This window comes from Antedon mediterranea, chromosome 1 (assembly GCF_964355755.1).
Source record: "Antedon mediterranea chromosome 1, ecAntMedi1.1, whole genome shotgun sequence".
NCBI classification, from domain to species: Eukaryota; Metazoa; Echinodermata; class Crinoidea; order Comatulida; family Antedonidae; genus Antedon; species Antedon mediterranea.
In genome coordinates this window covers 23,476,953-23,502,321 of record NC_092670.1, presented here as the reverse complement: position 1 = coordinate 23,502,321, position 25,369 = coordinate 23,476,953, and the positions used below count along the sequence as shown (strand labels likewise).

At 33.8% G+C, this 25,369-nt stretch overlaps 3 protein-coding genes across 3 annotated transcripts in view; 1 reads left to right on the top strand and 2 right to left on the bottom strand.

Moving 5' to 3' along the window:
* Positions 1-12,070, bottom strand: part of LOC140043215 (WD repeat-containing protein 90-like) — a 31,009-nt gene extending 18,939 nt beyond the window's left edge. The window contains exons 1-13 of the mRNA XM_072087749.1: positions 11,968-12,070; positions 9,589-9,680; positions 8,808-9,123; positions 8,025-8,319; positions 7,473-7,611; positions 6,244-7,037; positions 4,661-6,121; positions 4,421-4,538; positions 3,909-3,965; positions 3,656-3,724; positions 3,362-3,472; positions 2,720-2,865; positions 2,292-2,349 (exon numbers count right to left, since the gene is read on the bottom strand). Coding sequence (XP_071943850.1) covers positions 2,292-2,349; positions 2,720-2,865; positions 3,362-3,472; positions 3,656-3,724; positions 3,909-3,965; positions 4,421-4,538; positions 4,661-6,121; positions 6,244-7,037; positions 7,473-7,611; positions 8,025-8,319; positions 8,808-9,123; positions 9,589-9,680; positions 11,968-11,977 — 3,666 coding nt within the window. The 5' untranslated portion in view covers positions 11,978-12,070. The remainder of the gene's footprint in view (positions 1-2,291; positions 2,350-2,719; positions 2,866-3,361; positions 3,473-3,655; positions 3,725-3,908; positions 3,966-4,420; positions 4,539-4,660; positions 6,122-6,243; positions 7,038-7,472; positions 7,612-8,024; positions 8,320-8,807; positions 9,124-9,588; positions 9,681-11,967) is intronic.
* Positions 12,071-19,634: 7,564 nt separating this feature from the next.
* LOC140043199 (cyclic GMP-AMP synthase-like receptor 3) lies at positions 19,635-20,473 on the top strand. The gene is made up of 2 exons (XM_072087748.1): positions 19,635-20,375; positions 20,468-20,473. The coding sequence occupies exons 1-2, from the start codon at positions 19,635-19,637 to the stop codon at positions 20,471-20,473; spliced, it is 747 nt and encodes a 248-aa protein (XP_071943849.1).
* Positions 20,474-22,944: 2,471 nt separating this feature from the next.
* Positions 22,945-25,094, bottom strand: LOC140043182 (uncharacterized). Its single transcript, XM_072087747.1, has 6 exons — positions 24,980-25,094; positions 24,469-24,653; positions 24,189-24,267; positions 23,943-24,092; positions 23,339-23,492; positions 22,945-23,164 (listed from the first exon to the last, which is right to left on the bottom strand). The coding sequence occupies exons 1-5, from the start codon at positions 25,092-25,094 to the stop codon at positions 23,374-23,376; spliced, it is 648 nt and encodes a 215-aa protein (XP_071943848.1). The 3' UTR covers positions 22,945-23,164; positions 23,339-23,373.
* Positions 25,095-25,369: the final 275 nt, after the last annotated feature.

The window sequence follows — 25,369 nt, the reverse complement described above, 5'->3', positions numbered from 1 at the left end:
AAATCTGCTTCCCCGTTTATTTTAAAACCTTTATTGCATATTATTAATACGTCATTATCATCGGGCTGTGTCCCGGCTGATATAAAAATTGCTAAAGTTATCCCGGTATTTAAGAATGGTGACATCTCCGATATAAATAATTATCGGCCTATTTCCATTTTACCCTTTTTTTCCAAAATATTTGAGAGGATTGTGTATGATCAAACGATTTGTTACCTCTCAAAATATAACGTACTGAGTAAAACACAGTATGGATTTAGACAACACCATTCAACTAGTCATGCTTTAATACAATCGATTGAAAAAATCACAAACGCTATTGAGAATAAAGAGTTCACACTAGGAGTTTTCCTTGATTTATCAAAAGCGTTTGATACAATCGATCATGATGTATTATTAGATAAGTTAAGATTTTATGGTATAAGAGGAGTTCCGCTAAACTGGTTCTCAAACTATCTTAAAAAAAGACTACAATACACATTTATTGTTAATACTGCATCTAGTAAAATGACAGTAAACACTGGAGTTCCTCAGGGATCCATATTGGGTCCATTATTATTTCTTATATTCATTAATGATATTAGTCTAGCATGTAACCATGTAGACATGATTATGTATGCAGATGACACAAATGTGTTTTATAGTCACAATGATATTACTCAAGCTTTTGATACAATGAACCAGGAGTTATCTATACTTTCGGACTGGTTTATTGCTAACAAATTAACGCTAAATGTAAACAAATCAAAATATGTTATATTTAAGGCTAGAAATAAGTCAGCTGACACTACCTCACTAGAATTGAGGATGGGAAATGAATGTATAGTAAAAGCTACTGAAGTTAAATTTCTAGGCTTATTTCTGGATGAAACTTTATCGTTTAATTTTCATGTAAATGAGGTAGCAAACAGTATTTCTAGAATAATTGGTGTCTTAAACAAAGTGAAGTCTATGTTATCAAGTAAAATCTTGTTAACGGTATACAATGCACTTATATTACCTAGAATAACGTATGCTATCACAGTATGGGGTGCTACTTCTGCTACAAACTTAAACCGTATACATATTCTCCAGAAAAAAGCACTTAGAAATATTTGTCATGTTCATTTTATGCATCCTTCTCATCCACTTTTTATTTCAACCCAAACATTAAATATTTTTGACCTTTATACGAAACACACTGCTATATTTATGTATCAATATAAACATAATCTATTACCTGAATCATTTAATAACTTATTTAGTACATCTGCCTCATTCCATAATTACTCAACTAGAAACAGGTCAAACTACTGTCCACAACTAAAACGCACCAAAGTCGGACAGCAATGTATTTCCTACCAAGGAACACATATTTGGAACAATTTAACAGACTATATAAAACAATCCCCCACTTTAAGTTTGTTTAAACAGAGATTAAAGCAATATTATAACAATAGAAATATTTAAGTTAAGTAAATCACATTATGTTATTTTGGTTTGTTCTTTTTGTTTGTACTAATTGTTTGATCTTTTTGTTAGGGTTACATGCTTAAAGCACTTGTGCTTATTTTGTATCCCATTCCATTATCTTATTATTTGTATTGTATTTGTATATGTTTTTATTTTGATTATGGAATAAAAATGTCGATGAATTGAATTGACTTTAAGCCATATTTAGAACCATACCCTTCACCCCAGTCAATATTTACATACTGTAAAAGATTATAGCTTTGTTCAAATTATCAGTTATCTGACAATTCCATTGTGTATTACTATTATATTACTACTCACTAAATGACATGTATGCAGTTTATAATCAATAAATAAACATTAACAAAATATCTGGTAGGGCATGGTATAGTCAATTGCGGGGCAGTCTATTGCGGGGCTGTCTATATATATTTTTTTAACCTTAACTCTAAACAGTATTTGCTGACAATGAAGTGGTCTTTCATATAAACACATAAAACAATATAATGTAGCAAATCACAAAAAACAGACGAAAAAGAAACAAAACCAAAAATCAAAGATAACAGGTAATAAAAGGTAATTTTACATTTCAGATAAATTATTTGTATTATTTCTCTAAATGGAATATACCTGATAGATAAAACAATAAAACGATTGAAGCTTTTGTATTACATCTACTACATTATAAACATGTTTATACATGACCAGTCAGCCATGCAAACAGGAGGAGTCAACAGCGACACCCTTCCAAATAGCCATTCTTCTGTCCTATTCTAATTGACTATCATCAAATAAATTTATATTTTTTTATATTAAATGGCTTAATCTAAGCTACTTACATTTTTGCCATGTCCATCTTTTCCAACTCCACACAGAGTTCTTCCTGAGACTGAAAAGCTACGGAAGAGAAGCATGTATTTATTGAGTTTTGTTTCAAATTCCTATATTTTTTTATTTTTTTTTATTTCATACGCATCAAATATATTTGGTTGTAAAGATCTGTCTACACTATCAAACTGTTTGTGATTTTGTGAAGTACCCATATATGGTCATGATGATGTCATATCACTACTTTATTTGGGCACATCACTACCATATTTGGGCATATCACACTTTTTGCCAAACTAGTTTCATAGTGTAGACAGGGCTTAAGAAAAATTTCAAGTACGTATTCCACTTACCCTGAATATCACTATTTGATAGTGCAGACAGAAATTTAGATGGGTAAAATAATAAAAATAAAATTTCAATATTAATTTTTTTTTACCTGAGAGCAAACAAAGAGTGGACATGTGTTTTAAACATAGCAAGACACTGTCCACTATGAAAGTTCCACACTCGGACAACACTTAAACGTCCAGTTTGACCAGATGCCAAAAGTTGACCATTCCCATTCAAGGAGAGAGATGAAATCTATAAATATTACGACGAATATTATAAATACCACAATAAAAAACTACAATATGGTTTTTATGTTGAATAATTCTAATCTTATTTATAATTCTATATCCAAATTGACTTGTTTCACACAAAAACTAGTCTATCGGTCAAAGGCATGCTGATATGATGACACTGGCTAGCCACCTCCACATCGTCTCGATATTGTTATTTAAACCATTACCTTTTCTTTCTTATTTATTTACACAATTTAAATCATAAAAATGGTAAACATAAATAAATATAATAGTATATATATCACGAGAAGGGCTAAAAATGATAGAAACTAACAGTTTTATTTCAGTTAGGTCAAATTTATTCTAAAGCTTTCATCATGGACCTATAAATTAGATAGGTTCATGCTTTCACAAAGCTTTATTTTAACCCAGAACTGATGGTACAAAGATCTCTTGATAAATACTATCTTGTTTTTTGGGCCTCATAATAATTACAACTTGTTTTTTTACTGTACCTTATCTGTGTGACCAATGAAAAATCTCTGCACGCCATTACTAGCATCCATTGATACAACCACAGCATGGCAAGGGTAGATAATATGAGTGCCATCCTTTGACCAAATTGCCTAGGGTTTAACGAAACAAAACTTTAAAAAAATATCGGATGTAGAAGTAAGAAAGAACACAAGATATAAATTTTAATTACGTACGTTCAGCTGGTTAAATAGTTAGTCTTTAACTCATAAAATATTCTCCCCATTCAAATAAAAAATATCATCTAATAATATATGTATTGTTAAAAAACAAACCTCTGTAGTAGAGTAACCACCAAAGCCCACAATTCTTCGCAATGCTAAAATGGGATCTGGTTTCAAAGTCTAAAAATAAAAATGTCAAAAATTCAGTTTATGCTTCATTAAATCTTTGTCAGAGGTCCCCCTGGCTTTGGAGTCACATACTTGTATGCCACCAGTGAAACAATTTGAACAGCAAATGCTAAGCACTATTATGAAATCACTTGTATGATGATAGATGGTTGAATTACAATCAATTCACCTTTACCTTGTTAAATTGTTTGGAAACCGGAGAAGCGCTGGAAACCACCTTTGTAGAGGTACTCTATAAAAAAGAGGTCTTAATTAATATTCAACACAAACTAAGTGTATGCATGGTTTGTAATGCTAATAAGAGCTAAATTTAGTATTTTTTTTTTGCCATTATGTCTGGCAAAACCATGTAGGTAATAACAGTATACAAACTGAAACTGAAATAGGGTCTAAATGGGTAACAATGCTTTGATAAAACTTGTAGACAACAAGGGATGTCAATCTCAGGCTCAAGCTAGCATACACCTTTCTGTGGTACAGTACTTCATAGCATGTTGTACCTCCAAACAAATGTTTAAATTCTTCACATAACATTGTTTTATGCCTGTATATTATATATATTATTATGTATATTGTTTGTTTTTGTGAGTAATTAAATGTCAAAAGGAATTTTCTTTTGAAATTGAACTATGAACTATATGCAAATGAGATAATGGAATCAAAAGTTTCTGCTTTATATATACTCACCAATCCTGATACAGCATCATGCCTATGCAAATGAGATAATGTACCCACCAATCCTGATACAGCATCATGCCTATGCAAATGAGATAATGTACCCACCAATCCTGATACAGCATCATGCCTATGCAAATGAGATAATGTACTCACCAATCCTGATACAGCATCATGCCTATATAAATGAGATAATGTACTCACCAATCCTGATACAGCATCATGCCTATGCAAATGAGATAATGTACTCACCAATCCTGATACAGCATCATGCCTATGTAAATGAGATAATGTACTCGCCAATCCTGATACAGCATCATGCCTATGCAAATGAGATAATGTACTCGACAATCCTGATACAGCATTATGCCTATTAAATGAGATAATGTACTCACCAATCCTGATACAGTATTATGCCTATGTAAATGAGATAATGTACTCACCAATCCTGATACAGCATCATGCCTATGTAAATGAGATAATGTACTCACCAATCCTGATGCAGCATCATGCCTATGTAAATGACATAATGTACCCACCAATCCTGATGCAGCATCATGCCTATGCAAATGAGATAATGTACTCACTAATCCTGATACAGCATCATGCCTATGTAAATGAGATAATGTACTCACCAATCCTGATGCAGCATCATGCCTATGTAAATGACATAATGTACCCACCAATCCTGATGCAGCATCATGCCTATGCAAATGAGATAATGTACTCACCAATCCTGATACAGCATCATGCCTATGTAAATGAGATAATGTACTCACCAATCCTGATACAGCATCATGCCTATATAAATGAGATAATGTACTCACCAATCCTGATACAGCATCATGCCTATGCAAATGAGATAATGTACCCACCAATCCTGATACAGCATCATGCCTATGCAAATGAGATAATGTACTCACCAATCCTGATACAGCATCATGCCTATGCAAATGAGATAATGTACTCACCAATCCTGATGCAGCATCATGCCTATGCAAATGAGATAATATACTCACTAATCCTGATACAGCATCATGCCTATGTAAATGAGATAATGTACTCACCAATCCTGATACAGCATCATGCCTATGCAAATGAGATAATATACTCACCAATCCTGATACAGCATCATGCCTATGTAAATGAGATAATGTACTCAGTAATCCTGATGCAGCATCATGCCTATGCAAATGAGATAATGTACTCACCAATCCTGATACAGCATCATGCCTATGTAAATGAGATAATGTACTCACCAATCCTGATACAGCATCATGCCTATGCAAATGAGATAATGTACTCACCAATCCTGATACAGCATCATGCCTATGTAAATGAGATAATGTACTCACCAATCCTGATACAGCATCATGCCTATGCAAATGAGATAATATACTCACCAATCCTGATACAGCATCATGCCTATGCAAATGAGATAATATACTCACTAATCCTGGTGCAACATCATGCCTATGTAAATGAGATAATGTACTCACCAATCCTGATGCAGCATTATGCCTATGTAAATGAGATAATATACTCACCAATCCTGATACAGCATTATGCCTATGTAAATGAGATAATGTACTCACCAATCCTGATGCAGCATTATGCCTATGTAAATGACATAATGTACCCACCAATCCTGATGCAGTATCATGCCTATGTAAATGAGATAATGTACTCACCAATCCTGATACAGCATCATGCCTATATAAATGAGATAATGTATTCACCAATCCTGATACAGCATCATGCCTATGTAAATGAGATAATGTACTCACCAATCCTGATACAGCATCATGCCTATGCAAATGAGATAATGTACTCACCAATCCTGATACAGCATCATGCCTATGTAAATGAGATAATGTACTCGCCAATCCTGATACAGCATCATGCCTATGCAAATGAGATAATGTACTCGCCAATCCTGATACAGCATTATGCCTATTAAATGAGATAATGTACTCACCAATCCTGATACAGTATTATGCCTATGTAAATGAGATAATGTACTCACCAATCCTGATACAGCATCATGCCTATGTAAATGAGATAATGTACTCACCAATCCTGATGCAGCATCATGCCTATGTAAATGACATAATGTACCCACCAATCCTGATGCAGCATCATGCCTATGCAAATGAGATAATGTACTCACTAATCCTGATACAGCATCATGCCTATGTAAATGAGATAATGTACTCACCAATCCTGATGCAGCATCATGCCTATGTAAATGACATAATGTACCCACCAATCCTGATGCAGCATCATGCCTATGCAAATGAGATAATGTACTCACCAATCCTGATACAGCATCATGCCTATGTAAATGAGATAATGTACTCACCAATCCTGATACAGCATCATGCCTATGTAAATGAGATAATGTACTCACTAATCCTGATGCAGCATCATGCCTATGTAAAGTGACATTATCCTGATCCTTAGCAAACACATGCACTTCTCCTTGTTCTCCTACATGAACCGATGGGTCTTTACTCGATAAGTTCACGGTAGGTAGTTGAGCGGTCACCTTGGGACGGCGTTTCCGCTCTTTCTTTGGCTTGGTAAGATTATCCATTTGAGTAACACGTTCATCAGTTTTCTTGTCAACCTGTAATGGAATAGAAACAAGAACAATTCTATAAAAAAAATAGTGATTTTGATGACTTATTACTTGATACTTGATAACTGTATACATACAGTAAAAGGTTTGCATTGTAAATAAGTGAATAAGTATGGTTTGTGGTACATCATGTGTTTCCACAAAGAAATAAAATATGGTTGAGAATTTCTCTATGTTTCCACCGGAGAACCTTCTGGAGAACCTTAAGCCTATTCTCCATGGTAGTGGTAGCATAACAATAGAGACAGCCTTACTTTATTTCCTTTTTTTTGGAAACACACAGTGTACTACAAACCTTACTTTAAGTAGTGTATATACGCATACACATCTAAAATTATTGTCTGATGTTCTTTATTATAAAAAGGTAGATGTACCATTTTCAAACTTATTTTTAAAATATAGATAAATTATCTCATATCTTACATGCACTTGCTTAGATTCTACTCGTTGTGGACTGAGAGTTCCTAGTGGAGGAGGCTGCTTTTGTGGGCTAGAGGCAATCCTTGTGCTGGCAGCTACTTGTATGGAGTCAAATGGTACTTTTGATGCTGATACTGGGAACCTACAACAAATTGTAACATACTTGTTAATAAGCGTTCACATACTGCATTAACACTTGTCAATGCCTGATGGCTACACATCTTGTATAACATTTATTCCAAATGTTGAGTGTGATCTATTAAAGTTGTTAGAATAACATTAATATAATAAAATACTCCTTTACACATATTATGATTGAATAACCTTTGTTAAATATTTCTTTAGAAGTTTACATCAAATGCAAGGCACACAATTTGTTACCACATTGTTTTACAAAGAATTGTTACATTTTATTTATTTGTGAACATAAATAATAAATACTGTACATATATACAGTAATCATATATTTTCATAGTCTATCACACAATTTCACTATTGTCAGGATAATGAATTTTTATTGAAAAATTTAATAAAAATACTGAGAAAACGACATACCTTATATAATCATAGAGGTCATACCAATTTTGACCTTTTGGAACATGAAACATCATGTCTCTTGGTATTGGGGCAACCCCATGGGCTAGTAGCCCAGCATCCTTTGCCTTCTTCAGTGTTATACCTGGTTCATACTGCATGTCGCTCGTAAACATGTTCTTCACAGCGAGGTTAGCACAAAGCCGAATGTTCTTGAGGTATGCATATTTGCGATTTAGGTACATGGAAAGAATGTACTGGAAATCAAGTACGAGTACTGTCCATTTGGTGGTATTAGGTGCTGGACCATGTCTCACTGTAATTAAAAGTATTATTTTGATTGAATCATTTGTATTATAAGGATTGTATTTGATTGATATTCACTTATTTAAGTGGTTGCAGTTTTGTGTGTGTAAAGTCAGTATGTGTGATAAAACTAAAGCATAAACATCTTTCCTATACTGTATAAATCTTTTCCCAGGCATTAAGCGTATTTCACACCTGCTTCGCTCGGAGTCCTGCTCGAGTTCAGATTCGCCCGTAAAGTATTAGTGACTTTTTGGTTTTATGACGTGCCACGCAGCTATCAAGTAAAAAGATAATTCTGCGCATTCAGAAACACATGAGCATGCTTAGAATGATCTTTTTACTCAATTGGCACATTTTGCTAAGAAACATTGACACACATTTTATTTGCAGTGCTGCCGCTGGAACCGGAGCAGGCCCTCTACAGGACTTAATCTGCCTTTTTACGGTTTCTTGTAAATTGAGACCCATAAATAGAATTTACATTTTGTCTCTAACCTTGCTTATCTGCAGGTGCTGTGTAGTGGTCAATAGAATCCTTTCCTGCATTGCAAACAAACGGAAGCTGTAGCCAAGTTGAAGAACTCTTAAACTCCTTGAAAAGATTTGAAAAAGAAATCCGGACAACAAGATCATCATCTGTCACCACATCCAGATGGACTACAAAATATTTTCCACCAGCTGGTCGGAAAAGTAGGTAGAGGTAGCGACCGGTCAATCCCAATGACTGGGTGGATGTCTGTGGAAGTTGGATGTAGTTGCCTGCAGGGATTGAACCAGTTATGCGGTATACAGTGCATTTCAAAGTTTTGTCCTGTGTTGAAAAAAAGGAAATATTATGTGTTTTAGAGCCGAAATTTACTTTTAAGTTAGAAAAGAAAATAAATAAAACAAGAATTAGGCTATCTACCAAATAAATAATGTACATAACTTTTGCAATTTCTGTTTATTCATTTTTATTTATAAAATTTTTTCTCTTGTTATTTCAATTCACACTCAGTAGCCTGCCACTTACAAAATGGAACATATGTAGCAACACAAGACAGCAAGAACAATTCAAAGTACTTTAAACTTCTTAATTTTAGATTTAAATAAAGGTAAGCTATCAATTCTAAGGCAATAAATTTATTAAATAATAATTACAATTTTCATGACAATGTACATCTTAAAATTTAAAACAAAACATCACACTGTAATCCAGTCAATCTGATTATTGTTATTGGGGAGGGGTTTTGGTTTAAAACAGTACCTGGTGCCATTACAGCAAGGGTTGCCTTACCATTACTGATATCACCTCTCCTTCTTTGCTTGACTTTTTCCATTCTTCGATATGATAGTGCTTAAAAATATTTACAAATGGATGCTGCCAAACTATAAACATCAAAACACATAATTTAATATGGTATGGTATAAATACAGTAATACTGTATTAACATTCAGGTTAGGTTAGCTAGCTAGGAGGGGCCTCTTAGATTTAGATATACGCCCTCTGCTCTGGCCGGCTAATTCTATAGAATAGGGCCTAGCTATCCTAGCTAATTATTAGGCTAAGCTAGACTAGCTAGGCGGTTTTAGCTGGCCTCCTTCCTTAAAGTTAAACTAACTGCTTCTAATCTATATATAAATTTATGTAAGGGCAAAACTTGGTAAATCGTGCGTTACTTCTAGAATTTGTATTCAATGGTGTATATATTATGTTGGTTTATACTTTCAGTACTGATTTTAATCATATGATGTAACACTGTTTACTAAATTAAAGATGTATTGTCCCTTTGACTAATTTCCAAAAAAATAAAATATTTCAAAAAAAAAAGTTGGTCATTTTAAAGTAAAAAATCATTTAACTGTAAATACAGACGTTTTTTTGTTAAAAAAATAACTTTGACTTCCAGTCAAAGTTTTCGATCAAAATATATCTCATAATGCAACGTGCTTGTTTGGCTACTCTGTATGCATAATCATAAAACTTCCTCACAATCTGTGTGAAAACACCTTCTCAACCGTGACGAGTTGTAAACAATCCTATAACTCGTGGTTTGAAATCTTTGTTTACTTTTTTTTTTGGCTCGAATTTTCGACTTAAAGTGAATAACTTTAATATTACTTTGATATGGCCAATTTAAATTTAGAATATTTTGTTCTTAATTTTCTAAGTTTAAAGGGACAATACATCTTTAAGTTTTGCTAGATAATTAATTTAGTGCACACAGATTATAACAGGTGTACATTGGACCTACAGTTTATAGTCCTTATCTGAGAAGACTTCCACTACCAGAACTGGGAGCGAGTCAGCGAGTCAGCCTCGAACCCATGCTGATATTGTTTTCTCTTTAGGTATGTTATGCGCGATTTGAACGATTTGCGCAATTTGAAATTGCGCAAAAAAAATCCTTGCGCAATTTGAATTGAAACATGTGTTTCAAATTGCGCAAGCAACGTATTAAATTGCGCAAGTAATCTGCAAATTGCGCAAGGTTTTTCGACAGATTGTGAAATCATGCACACCCATATTTTTATAGTAATTTCTAAGAATGATTCAAACTTAAAGATAAATATCGCATTTCCTTATTTTAGTACTGCAAATATTGTTATAAGTTAGCATACCGTCGAAGAACCGACGAAGGGAAACGAAGCGGTGGTGTTCCACCAGGCGGGCGCGGCGCGGGCGGCCGTCTATACTACTCTAGCCTAGCTAGGGTCTGGACTACTGATACTGACTAGGTTACATGGCCTAGCTTAAACTAATATTAAAAACTTAAAAAGTGAGTTTTAAACATTATCTTCATTGAAATGGTCTTATTTATATAATAAAATACTAAATTTTAAACTCCTCTGCCTAGGCCTAGCCTAGCCATGTATGGGAAAATTTACAGTTCGTTTTCAAATTGCGCAAAGGTGTCATATTGCGCAAGAACTATCTTGCGCAATTTACAAATTGTGCAGCGCAATTTAAAATTGCGCAAAGATTTTCTTGCGCAATTTGAAATTGCGCAAGTTGATTGCGCAATTTGAAATTGCGCAAAAAAATCCTTGCGCAATTTTAAATTGCGCAAGAATTCTTTGCGCAATTTCAAATTGCGCAATCAACTTGCGCAATTTCAAATTGCGCAAATCGTTCAAATCGCGCATAACAGGTACAGTAAACGGCGCCCCTGCCTTAACCGCTCGACCATTTCTATTTTCGTTCCTGCAAACACGTATTAGGCCTATACTATATTCCTACGGTACGGTACGTTTACATTTAAAATCGCCAGTTTTTTACGTTGAAATTAGGCCTAGGCCTACACTTTGTATTTGAGAACCACATGTGGGCACAACCTAGGCTAGGCCCTAGATGGTACACGAGCGAAGCGATCGGACCCAGCAGATGGTACAGGAGTGATCAATCGATCGGATCTAGGCCTAGGCTAAATCTAAATGGTACGCTCGCGTACCACCAATCTAACCTAGCTAGGCCTAATAGGTAGGCTAGCTAGGGCCTAGCCCAGTAGCTAGCTTGGTCAGCCTAGGCCCTAGCTAGCCTAGGGAGGGCCTAGGGCTAGCCGCTAGGGCTAGGCCTAGCCCTAACTAGCTAGCCCTCCCCTCCCCTCCCTGCCTGCTGCCTCTAGGTAGTAGGGCCTACAATTATTAAATTACAAAAATGTAATGCTTTACATACTTTTCGACATAGTTAAGGTTTCAGTGTATATCGTTATATATGTTGTCAACAAGTTTAAAGCATATTCTTTATTATATTGTTAATAACGCATTTCTATTTTGTTTACAAGAAAACGGTAGGCCTAGTTAGGGTCTACACTAGTTCACCGTTCACACCGCCATGTACCGTATTCAAAAAGTTATCATTTACAACAGCGCCCTCAATAATACATCTACTTTATACAGAGCTCCAGGAGCTATATTCGGACCGTCAAAATGAAGACATGAACATGCTCATGGACATTGATTATTAACAACTTAGGGAGTTTTAAAGGAAGATGTGATTGGATATTGAGGGAGAGCGTCATTTCGACAATCGAGCATTCTCTACTCTCTATCAAGTAGTGGAAACATGTTTTTTTTCCCTTCGTAATTGATAGTGTTTTATAGTAAAGTTTAAAGGGATCAGTGCTTATCAATTCAGTTACAGTATTATTTGTTTACATTTTCTGCAAAGTAGATGTGTTAATCCAATTCACTTCCATGATTTCCTCTAAAAGTTTTCTTTTGTATGAAGTGTAGAAACATTTCTTGAATTTGCGTTTTATTAATGTGTATCATTTTCATTTAGTTTTGTAGAACTTTTGTGAACCACTTTGGAAATCAATATATTTGTATTAATAAAGATTAAGTAAAATTAAGTAACCATAGTGAAATTAAAGTACTGTGTTCCTGTGGTATCATTTTGGGTATATGGAACACAATGCATTATATATGATGAATAAACCACTGTAATATGAGGCCGTTTTCCTATGTTAAAGCATTGTGTTCATGGGGTATCATTTTGGGTATATGGAACACAATGCATTATATATAATGAATAAACCACTGTAATAAGCAATGAGGCCGTTTTCCTATGTTAAAGCATTGTGTTCCTGTGGTATCATTTTGGGTATATGGAACACAATGCATTATATATAATGAATAAACCACTGTAATAAGCAATGAGGCCGTTTTCCTATGTTAAAGCATTGTGTTCATGTGGTATCATTTTGGGTATATGGAACACGATGCATTATATATAATGAATAAACCACTGTAATAAGCAATGAGGCCGTTTTCCTATGTTAAAGCATTGTGTTCCTGGGGTATCATTTTGGGTATATGGAACACAATGCATTATATATGATGAATAAACCACTGTAATATGAGGCCGTTTTCCTATGTTAAAGCATTGTGTTCATGGGGTATCATTTTGGGTATATGGAACACAATGCATTATATATAATGAATAAACCACTGTAATAAGCAATGAGGCCGTTTTCCTATGTTAAAGCATTGTGTTCCTGTGGTATCATTTTGGGTATATGGAACACAATGCATTATATATAATGAATAAACCACTGTAATAAGCAATGAGGCCGTTTTCCTATGTTAAAGCATTGTGTTCATGTGGTATCATTTTGGGTATATGGAACACGATGCATTATATATAATGAATAAACCACTGTAATAAGCAATGAGGCCGTTTTCCTATGTTAAAGCATTGTGTTCCTGGGGTATCATTTTGGGTATATGGAACACAATGCATTATATATGATGAATAAACCACTGTAAGCAATGAGGCCGTTTTCCTATGTTAAAGCATTGTGTTCCTTGGGTATCATTTTGGGTATATGGAACACAATGCATTATATATGATGAATAAACCACTGTAATAAGCAATGAGGCCGTTTTTCTATGTTAAAGCATTGTGTTCCTGTGGTATCATTTTGGGTATATGGAACACAATGCATTATATATAATGAATAAACCACTGTAATAAGCAATGAGGCCGTTTTCCTATGTTAAAGCATTGTGTTCCTGGGGTATCATTTTGGGTACATGGAACACAATGCATTATATATAATTAATAAACCACTGTAATAAGCAATGAGGCCGTTTTCCTATGAGTATTGTGTTCCTGGGGTATCATTTTGGGTATATGGAACACAATGCATTATATAATGAATAAACCACTGTAATAAGCAATGAGGCCGTTTTCCTATGTTAAAGCATTGTGTTCCTGGGGTATCATTTTGAGTATATGGAACACAATGCATTATAGGCTAATGAATAAACCACTGTAATATGAGGCCCTTTTCCTATGTTAAAGCATTGTGTTCCTGGGGTATCATTTTGGGTATATGGAACACAATGCATTATATATGATGAATAAACCACTGTAATATGAGGCCGTTTTCCTATGTTAAAGCATTGTGTTCCTGGAGTATCATTTTGGGTATATGGAACACAATGCATTATATATGATGAATAAACCACTGTAATATGAGGCCGTTTTCCTATGTTAAAGCATTGTGTTCCTGGAGTATCGGGGTATGGAACACAATGCATTATATACACTATAATGAATAAACTACTGTAATATGAGGCCGTTTTCCTATGTTAAAGCATTGTGTTCCTGGGGTATCATTTTGGGTATATGGAGCACAATGCATTATATATGATGAATAAACCACTGTAATAAGCAATGAGGCCGTTTTCCTCGTTAAAGTATTGTGTTCCTGGGGTATCATTTTGGGTATATGGAACACAATGCATTATATATAATGAATAAACCACTGTAATAAGCAATGAGGCCGTTTTCCTATGTTAAAGCATTGTGTTCCTGGGGTATCATTTTGAGTATATGGAACACAATGCATTATATACAGTATAATGAATAAACCACTTCAATAAGCAATGAGGTAGTTTTCCTATGTTAAAGCATTGTGTTCCTGGGGTATCATTTTGGGTATATGGAACACAATGCATTATAGATAATGAATTAACCACTGTAATAAGCAATGAGGCCGTTTTCCTATGTTAAAGCATTGTGTTCCTGGGGTATCATTTTGAGTATGTAACACAATGCATTTATACAGTAATAAATAAACCACTTCAATAAGCAAAGAGGCCGTTTTCCTATGCCTAATAATGCCATATTTAGAAACATAATTCATTGATTTCTGATATTCTGTACTTGTGTATGCATTACTAAAATAGTAGTTATTTTATTTCATTTATAATGTATGTATAAACATTTATTCAGTTGTTTTTTTGTTTACATTTTTAAATTTAAAAATTATAAAAATACCTATCTACCTTTCTGTTATTGTTACTATTATAATATTTTTTGAGGCAGATTGATTTCAATAAAAAAAATGTAAAACAATTAATTTGACTTATACTGTACTATGTTAGTTCAGGAGATGAAGTGTGTGTGGGCAAAATCTGGTTTATTTTTGTCACTTTAAGACCTAAATTAGATGTTTTCTGAAGAAAAGAAGTAAGCGGATAGGCTTTCAAACAACTCCAAGAAGATTCACACAAAAATAATTACTTCCCAATAAAATAGTATGTAACAGTGTATATTACAGTACATTGAATAAACTCGAGCGGAAAAATAACACACATAAAAAAACATTCATTTCCTTGTCGAAAAGCGCCCTCTCTAGTTTTCTATTAATTTATTAATAATTATTATTAATTAATGAGTAATATAAACATATTTTTAACATTTAATGCTGGAAGCTGATTCTACTCCTAACAAAGTTTCATACCTCCAAATTTCATCAGCGTATTCAAAGCACTTCAATAAATATCACATTGAACATTAAAAATTAGGTTATGGATAGAATTTTGCTTAAAAACATATACAAAAAACATCGATAAAAAATACTTTTCGAATTTAAAAACATTTGAAACTTCTTTTATATGTTCAATATAGGTTGCTCTATTCACAGAAACAAAATTTCATTCATGAACGTTTTTTGTTGGTTTTTTTTTCAAAATCTTTATTAGGTTTAAAAAATGCTTTGGAATTGTATGGTCTTTCATAAGTGTACATTTTGTAAAAACGTAAATTTAAAAAATCAGTGATATGGCTCGATAGTTATTTTTTTTTTGCAATATGGATGGAGCAACCTATATGGAACATTTATATGGAACAAAATGCTTTAACATAGGAAAACGGCCTCATATTACAGTGGTTTATTTATTATATATAATGCATTGTGTTCCATATAACCAAAATGATACCCCAGGAACACAATGCTATAACATAGCAAAACGGCCTCATTGCTCTTTATTGTTATATAGTGGTTTAAACATTATATATAATGCATTGTGTTTCATATACCCAAAATGATACCCCAGGAACACAATGCTTTAATATAGAAAAACGGCCTCATATTACAGTGGTTTATTCATTATATATAATGCATTGTGTTCCATATACCCAAAATGATACCACAGGACCACAATTCTATAATATAGGAAAACGGCCTCATTGCTTATTACAGTGGTTTATTCATCAAATATAATGCATTGTGTTCCATATACCCAAAATGATACCCCAGGAACACAATGCTTTAACATAGGAAAACGGCCTCATTGCTTATTACTGTGGTTAATTCATTATCTATAATGCATTGTGTTCCATATACCCAAAATGATACCCCAGGAACACAATGCTTTAACATAGGAAAACGGCCTCATATTACAGTGGTTTATTCATTATATATAATGCATTGTGTTCCATTAACCAAAATGATACCCAAGGAACACAATTCTATAATATAGGAAAACGGCCTCATTGCTTATTACAGTGGTTTATTCATCAAATATAATGCATTGTGTTCCATATACCCAAAATGATACCCCAGGAACACAATGCTTTAACATAGGAAAACGGCCTCATATTACAGTGGTTTATTCATTATATAATGCATTGTGTTCCATATACCCAAAATGATACCCCAGGAACACAATGCTTTAACATAGGAAAACGGCCTCATATTACAGTGGTTTTTTCATTAGCCTATAATGCATTGTGTTCCATATACCCAAAATGATACCACAGGAACACAATGCTTTAACATAGGAAAACGGCCTCTTTGCTTATTGAAGTGGTTTATTCATTACTGTATAAATGCATTGTGTTACATACTCAAAATGATACCACATGAACACAATGCTTTAACATAGGAAAACGGCCTCATTGCTTATTACAGTGGTTTATTCATTATATATAATGCATTGTGTTCCATATACCCAAAATGATACCACATGAACACAATGCTTTAACATAGAAAACGGCCTCATTGCTTATTACAGTGGTTTATTCATCAAATATAATGCATTGTGTTCCATATACCCAAAATGATACCCCAGGAACACAATGCTTTAACATAGGAAAACGGCCTCATATTACAGTGGTTTATTCATTATATATAATGCATTGTGTTCCATATACCCAAAATGATACCCCAGGAACACAATGCTTTAACATAGGAAAACGGCCTCATTACAGTGGTTTATTCATTAGCCTATAATGCATTGTGTTCCATATACCCAAAATGATACCACAGGAACACAATGCTTTAACATAGGAAAACGGCCTCATTGCTTATTGAAGTGGTTTATTCATTACTGTATAAATGCATTGTGTTACATACTCAAAATGATACCACATGAACACAATGCTTTAACATAGAAAAACGGCCTCATTGCTTATTACAGTGGTTAATTCATTATCTATAATGCATTGTGTTCCATATACCCAAAATGATACCCCAGGAACACAATGCTTTAACATAGGAAAACGGCCTCATTACAGTGGTTAATTCATTATCTATAATGCATTGTGTTCCATATACCCAAAATGATACCCCAGGAACACAATGCTTTAACATAGGAAAACGGCCTCATTGCTTATTACAGTGGTTTATTCATTATATATAATGCATTGTGTTCCATATACCCAAAATGATACCACATGAACACAATGCTTTAACATAGAAAACGGCCTCATTGCTTATTACAGTGGTTTATTCATCATATATAATACATTGTGTTTCATATACCCAAAATGATACCCCAGGAACACAATACTTTAACATAGGAAAACGGCCTCATTGCTTATTACAGTGGTTTATTCATTATATATAATGCATTGTGTTCCATATACCCAAAATGATACCACATGAACACAATGCTTTAACATAGAAAACGGCCTCATTGCTTATTACAGTGGTTTATTTATCATATATAATGCATTGTGTTCCATATACCCAAAATGATACCACAGGAACACAATGCTTTAACATAGGAAAACGGCCTCATTGCTTATAGTGGTTTATTCATCATATATAATGCATTGTGTTTCATATACCCAAAATGATACCCCAGGAACACAATGCTTTAACATAGGAAAACGGCCTCATTGCTTATTACAATGGTTTATTTATCATTATAATGCATTGTGTTCCATATACCCAAAATGATAACCCCAGCAGGAACACAATGCTTTAACATAGGAAAACGGCCTCATATTACAGTGGTTTATTCATCATATATAATGCATTGTGTTCCATATACCCAAAATGATACCACATGAACACAATGCTTTAATATAGGAAGTGGAGCTGTAGCTTGGTGGTTAACGTGCTTGCCTTCCAATCCCAAGGTCCCGGGTTCAATCCTGACCTAGTGCAGGGTTGTAACTCATGACTCTTTCAACTCCACTCCCTAAGCCTCAAATGAGACTTAGTTTATAAGCACGATAAATTATTAAATAGTTTATCCATCCTGTAATTGGCGAGTTACTCGCTGTTGGATGAGTATGAATAAAAAAAAAAAAAAAAAGAAAAAAAAAACGGCCTCATTGCTCATTATATAATAATTATCATATATAATGCATTGTGTTCCATATACCCAAAATGATGGTATATTTGGCTGCAAGTAACAAATATTCAGATACAAGTACTGTACATACACAAAATAAAAAATCTTTTATTAATTAGAAAAATATAATTACACAAAAAATACGGGATATTGAATGATAAAGACAATTACCATCCCATCGGCTTTTTACTGCAACGCAGGACTTTCCACAGAAAAAAACTTATTTTGAAATCTGTAGTGTCAGAGCGAAAGAAATGAAATTTTAAACATTTAGTGTTGTAAACATGTACGACAGGCAATTTCTTTAGGTTGCTAGACAAAACAATGATTGGTGCTCCATAGTTTTGATCATATTATTTATTCATTAATCCGTCATTCTCTAAATAGAGAGTAGAGAATGATCGATCGTCGAAATGACGCTCTCCCTCAATATCCAATCACATCTTCCTTTCAAACTCCCTAAGTTGTTAATAATCAATGTACATGAACATGCTCCTGTCTTCATTTTGGGGGTCCGAACATATCTGGCTCCAGACAGGACCTGTTTTGGAAATTCCCGAACGCGCTATCCATACAACAAAAAGAGCCGAGAGAGAAAATTAAAGAAGCTATTTAGTTTTAATTATTAAGATAAAGAACTTGTTAAAAAGAATTGTGTGTCGTAAAGTTGATTGGTTTGGCAAGTACTTTAGTCAATATACAATAGTTGAATTTAAGTTATACAAGTTTGGCTTGGCCTCAGGGAGAAGGGCTGATGACGGTTTTTGCAATCAACAGTATTTTCCTATTTGCTATTATTGGCACAAAATATTTCCACTACAGCCCAGTATAAAAAATAATAAATTACACACACCTGATTTCTTTATTTAAGATTCCCAACAATTAAAAGTAGTATTATTTTATTAGAATAATATAATCCTAATTGATTTTTTTTATTAATTATCATTTTAGAAAAAACAAAAGATGTCATATTATTATTACAGAGAAGATTCTATTGGACCAGTCCAATGTGGAAACCCATTGCTCTCGAAGCTTAGATCATTCTACTACAAACATGCTGTTATCGATGAATCTGAACAAGAGGCAGCTAGGCGTGTATTGGAAAAGATCATAGAAAAGTTTGAAATGTACACAAGTACAAGCACGAAGTACACATTTGGTGAATTGATTTGCCAGGGCAGTAGCTTTGAAGGTCTGAGGGTAACTAAGCCTATTGAGTTTGATCTACTTTTGCCTATAAAGCTGGATGGTCACACTTTTCTTAAAGAGATGAAGGAGGCACCAGGCTACTATTACATATATTACAGCGGTCACGTGTGGAAGAAGGTTGATACTGATGGTATACAAGTACTGAGTCCAGTAAAAATGCAGCATACGATGCAGGCAGTGGTAAATGAAGCAGTTAAATTTATGGAAAAAGAATTGCCACGATATGAAATCAGGATGCGAGATCATGGTGCAGCAAAGCTACTTAATGTAAAATGTACAGATGTCACTATTGATATTGATTTGGTTCCTGCTGTTGGTTATGAAGGAAATTATTATGTTGCTAAACGTCATAACCAAGCTGACCCTTACCATTCCCCAAAGGACCCTGCTGATAATAAATTCAACCATGTCTGGCGAAAGAGTTACTCTGAACAAGAAAAGAAAGCTGTTGATAATATGGATGAAGTTCATCGTGCATGTCTTAAGATTTTGAAGGCAATGGCAGATTCAGACCAGCAGCATCGTTCACAATTTGGAAAGTTGAAATCATACCATCTCAAAACATGCCTGCTTCACCTAAATGAAAGAAGTGAAAAATCATGGCATAAAGATGATCTTGATAGTTGGTTCAAAAAACTTGTAGAAATTTTAATACACTCTTTAGATAAATGCACACTGCATTGCTTCTTTGATAGACGCATTAATTTGTTTGATTCAATCAATCCAATCACATTGGGTAATTTTAAAAACTGGTTGCAACGCATAAGCAAAAACGAAGAATCCCTTATTAAAGTCTTAAATAGGTAATATGCTATTAAAACCATAAATTCAATAATATTTATATTAATAAACTTTATTAAGAGTGTTAGTCTATTTAACTCGAGTATATTGTTTAGCACTAGGTATATGCAAATTGCATATACTAATTTTTAGCAAAAAGGGAAGGGAATTAAACTGTTAACCAGCATAAGAATTATATTGTTAAATCTACATTTCTAAATTTTATTTAGTATACCAGACGATGATGGCAAGGATGATGATGAATTAGTCTTTGCCGCACCTGTAGCAAATGGTAAGTAAAGCTTGCTTTTTGTAATTTGTGCATTATTCAAAAAGAGTATGGGATCTTCTGGTTATGGTAGACACTGTACTGAGGTTTTTATGAGTTTTTTTGTAGGATATGATACTTGAATATATATTGTCAGTTTCCAGTAACGACCACAAGCCCATGATTAGTCGAAAGCTTAACTATAAAATGAAGAGCTGAACTGAATTCATTTGTACCAATTTTTTCATTGTATAGCAAGGGAGGATGAACAAGCTAGAGGTGGACTAGGATGGCTTGGAATTGCTGCTGTGGGTGCAGCAGTTGGTTTGACTGCAGCATTTTCCTATCTCAGTACAAGGTACGTGGACAATTATTCCATGAGAGGTGGCAAGTAATTGTAAACTATTTGTCATTAATTTAAATAAAAATATATAGCAGTACTATATTTTAATATAGTACTGCTATATATTTACACTATATTAAAAACAGAAATGTAATGTTTTATTCTAAAAGACATCTGCACTTGGTGTACCTCAAGGACCATCTCTCGACCCACTCCAAAGTTATTCCTTACAAACGTCACCAGACTACCAGTACACCTTACTGTACTACCAATCCCCTACACACCCAACGATATTTCTATTCTATTTTTGTAATTTCATTCCAGCAGTGATTTTAAAATTAAGGTGTACTCCATCGACTCACGAACACAAGCAACATACACGAACTTGTCTTCTTCATCCACTGTCAGAGAGTTGAAGACAAAGATATTCAGCAGGCAAGGAATACCTGTGTATCTCCAACGACTTACTTACAATGGTAGAGTATTAGAAAATTCACAAACACTTGGTGAATATGGTATTAAAGAAGGTTCAACAGTGAAATTACACTAGCTGGTACCTGTCCAATGGACAGGCACCAATTGAGTTATACAATGTGTAAAGAATTTGTTGTTAATTTAATAGAATAGTATGCACATTTTACAATGTACAGTTGAATGAATGATGTGGTGATTTTATTGAATAATGACCAAAGCAGGTGGTTTTAATTGATGACAAAAACATTGATTTTAATTAATATTGACTAATGAACAATGATTTTAATAATTAATGTTGAAGTTATTTTAAAGAATATTTTCCAAAACAATGATTTTATAACAGTTAGTATTGTGACCTTTATTTGTTTTTCATGAATTGCATTTCTGAATTAAACTAAATCAATAAAATAATATTCTTTTCTATTACATTAATGAACAAAATTTCAAATATAATTATTTGCTGCTGGTGATTTCACTTTTACTTAAATGTAGTTAATGTTTTGTTTTAAGGTTTGCATGGTGGATAAACACCGGTAAAGTTAGGTTTGCGGTACACTATGTGTTCCCAAAAGTACCCCAATGTGGTACATATTAATTTAAAGACCCCTTCCCTGCAATTTTGGACGTTTTTTGGAAAATAATACATATATATCACTTTAAAAACATTAAACCATGTCATTCCTTGTCTTAAATGTACGTTTTATGGTAAATTATGATAAAAAGTGAGAAACAATGCACTACCTAAGTAGCTCGCGGCGATCGACCTCTCGTGGACGGTCTTAGGCCTAGCCTAGCTAGGCTTAGTTTTGTAGGCCTAGCTGGTAAACATCGATAACGTACGAACATCGTACGCTAGCTATATACCTAGCCTGACGTTGTATAGTTGCTGCATTAATTGTCTTTCTATTTTTGCCAGACTCCGTTGATACAAATTGGGTAAAACCCGGTATTTTCGCTGAAAAGTTAGGAGTCTTCCATTTGTTTTGGCTTCACGATCGATCGAAAAGTGGGCGAATTACATGTGAAAAACAAAAATATCAATCCGCGCGCAATGCATTTTGGGATTTATAGCGGGCCGCTATAATTATTAGAATCGATTTATTTTTCACATTTTTAACCGTTTAAAGACGAAAAAAGTTATCGCAATAGGACCATATAGTATTATTTTTACATTAAATATAGTTTGTGATTTTAAATTAGATCTAAAAAAACGTAGGGAATGGGGCTTTAATTTAAGCAAAATAATTTTATACAATTGTTCATATAATATTTGATCTGTTCTGTATTATTAACTTGTTAATAAATTAAATATAATCATGGTATCAATATATAAATGTCTTTCCTGGCATCAGATAACTCAATCTTTGTGTGTGTCCTCATAGTAGAGATTCATTGACAGAATAGAATCCATCATTTCACCTAAAAATTGAAAGAAAATGAAAATTGTAAATATGTGCATGCAGATCCAGATTTCCAATGCTGACATGCTTTTGTTGAAGGCTTCTATGTTTGCAATTATTGGCTAAATGTAGACAGACCTGTAAAGTTTTTTTTTTTGGTGATAATTGGATAATCTGAAATGATAGACCTTACCATAATACTACGTTTTCTGTGATTATTACAGACCATTAGATAATAATCCAGTCCTCAGGTGGCTTAGGACAGTCTTTTGGCACAGTGAAGAAAGTGCCTGGATCATCAATATTTGGTACAAAGTCAGCAAAGGTGTTTGTTGTGAGTGTCAAACCTGAAAATTTAGGATTCAGAAATTGAAATTGTTTCACTGTTTAGAATTGTTTTAATACCCTTATTTACGTTATCTCGAAACCATGGAATACAATAGCCTAAACTATCCAACAAGGATTGGTTTAATTAATCAAAGACACTGAGCTCGCCTTGCCAAGATAGGAACTTGTAATGTAAGTCGTGGAATTGACCATGTCACAGCCACAGATAAACCCTTTGATCTCTGGAGCTCAGTATCCTGTTGTTAAATTGCTCTATTACAACTGTATGCATGACTTGCCCCAAGTCTGTAGTTATTATCTTTAAATGTTAGTCCACCAGTTGACGTTTAAATTTTTGTTGAGTAAGAGCTCACGTATTACACATATTAAATGTCATGTGTGCCAAAATATTGATCTTTTGAACAATATTAAGTTGAAATGCAGTCAAGACAACTATATGCCCCACATACCTTCTTTACTGTATGTGTATGTTGTTATATCTATTGGAATACACTTGTCAGTAACGGTGTAGCTAGAGTTTATAGCTCCAGACTTCACTATCCATTGGTGGCCATTTAACACTCCTCCAATCACAAGGCTGCCGAGATAGGTCGCATCATCTAACAAGAGCAAGAATATAAATGCATTGCTTAAGTTACTGTATAGATAATATGCTTTTAGCAATTGTTATAGGTGTAATAAAGTATTCTACGCACCTGAAATGCAAGGAGATGACATGTTTTGTGTCAGTTTTTCCACTGTGCATTTGTTGTTAACAATTGTCCATTTTGCAGACTACGAAATAAAGCATAGTATATAATAGTATTTTACAAACTTTAATACAGTATAGTGGACATCTTAGCGACCCAACAAATTGTCCCTGCAGGAAAGTGTCCCCTTAATATGAGTGTTTAGTATCCTTTCTAACTCATGTTTCAATATTGGTCTTAATTTTATAGTTTAAAGCAAGACAAAGAAGATAAACATAATACATACCAATTTGTAGTCACTAATGGTGTGACTTTTAACAGGGAACACACCCACTGATGTAGTCACGTTTAAACTGTTAAACGATCCAACTAGTTTACTGGTAAAGTCATATGCGAAAGTTTCCCTTCCCACCGATAAGGTTCCCACAGCTGTCGATGTATTCATATTCATCACACTCACTATCGTTTGACCTGTAAATACAGTCAGTTTTATGGAAAGACAAGAAAAAAGATAATTCATACCTTTGCTTAAGTGATAGTTTTCCATTTTGCTTAATGGCCCAGTAAATCAAATTGAATTTTAAGAAACTAATAAAAACACATGTATCTATTATTTTAAACATATGCATAGAGTATAACTGTTTAGAAAGAAAATAGTTAGACTTAACCAGCAAATTGGTATTATTATATGATGAATCACAGATCAATTTTAACAGAATGCCATTATTAAGGTAGGACGTATTAACAGCAATATAGAGGCCCAAATTCTTCACTCACACCTCTGACGGTATGCTTACCCAATGAGGCTTGATATTGGTTCGGCAAACAGCATGGCTTTTGAGCATTTGCAACATAAACTACTGAAATCAACAAGAAAAGAAATTTCACTAGAGTATGACGCACTGATGACATCTTTGATCAAAGTATTATTGTTTCTGCTGTCTTTACCATGCAATTAAGTCTACTGTACAAGTTCACACAAGTTTTTGTCCCAGATTTATTGCAAATATACCTATGTGATATGGGCTAAGTAAGCAATATTTTAGAACTTATTTACAGTAGATACCGTTTGTTTTGTAAACGCACTTTAAGTGTGTACTAAATTCAAAGTTCATAATGGTAGTGCTGATATCACTACCTAAAACCAATCAATGAACTTAATTCATTTCAACAAGGGACAAAGTTAG

Bases quoted from the DNA above. Each gene is read 5' to 3' on its own strand.
- LOC140043182 (XM_072087747.1), bottom strand. From the start codon at position 25,094: ATGTCATCAGTGCGTCATACTCTAGTGAAATTTCTTTTCTTGTTGATT. The intron at 24,093-24,188 runs GTGCGTAGAATA...TGCTCTTGTTAG, and splicing joins GTCATCTCCTTGCATTTCAG to ATGATGCGACCTATCTCGGC. The intron at 23,493-23,942 runs GTATGTGGGGCA...CTAAATTTTCAG, and splicing joins ATACACATACAGTAAAGAAG to GTTTGACACTCACAACAAAC.
- LOC140043199 (XM_072087748.1), top strand. From the start codon at position 19,635: ATGTCATATTATTATTACAGAGAAGATTCTATTGGACCAGTCCAATGT.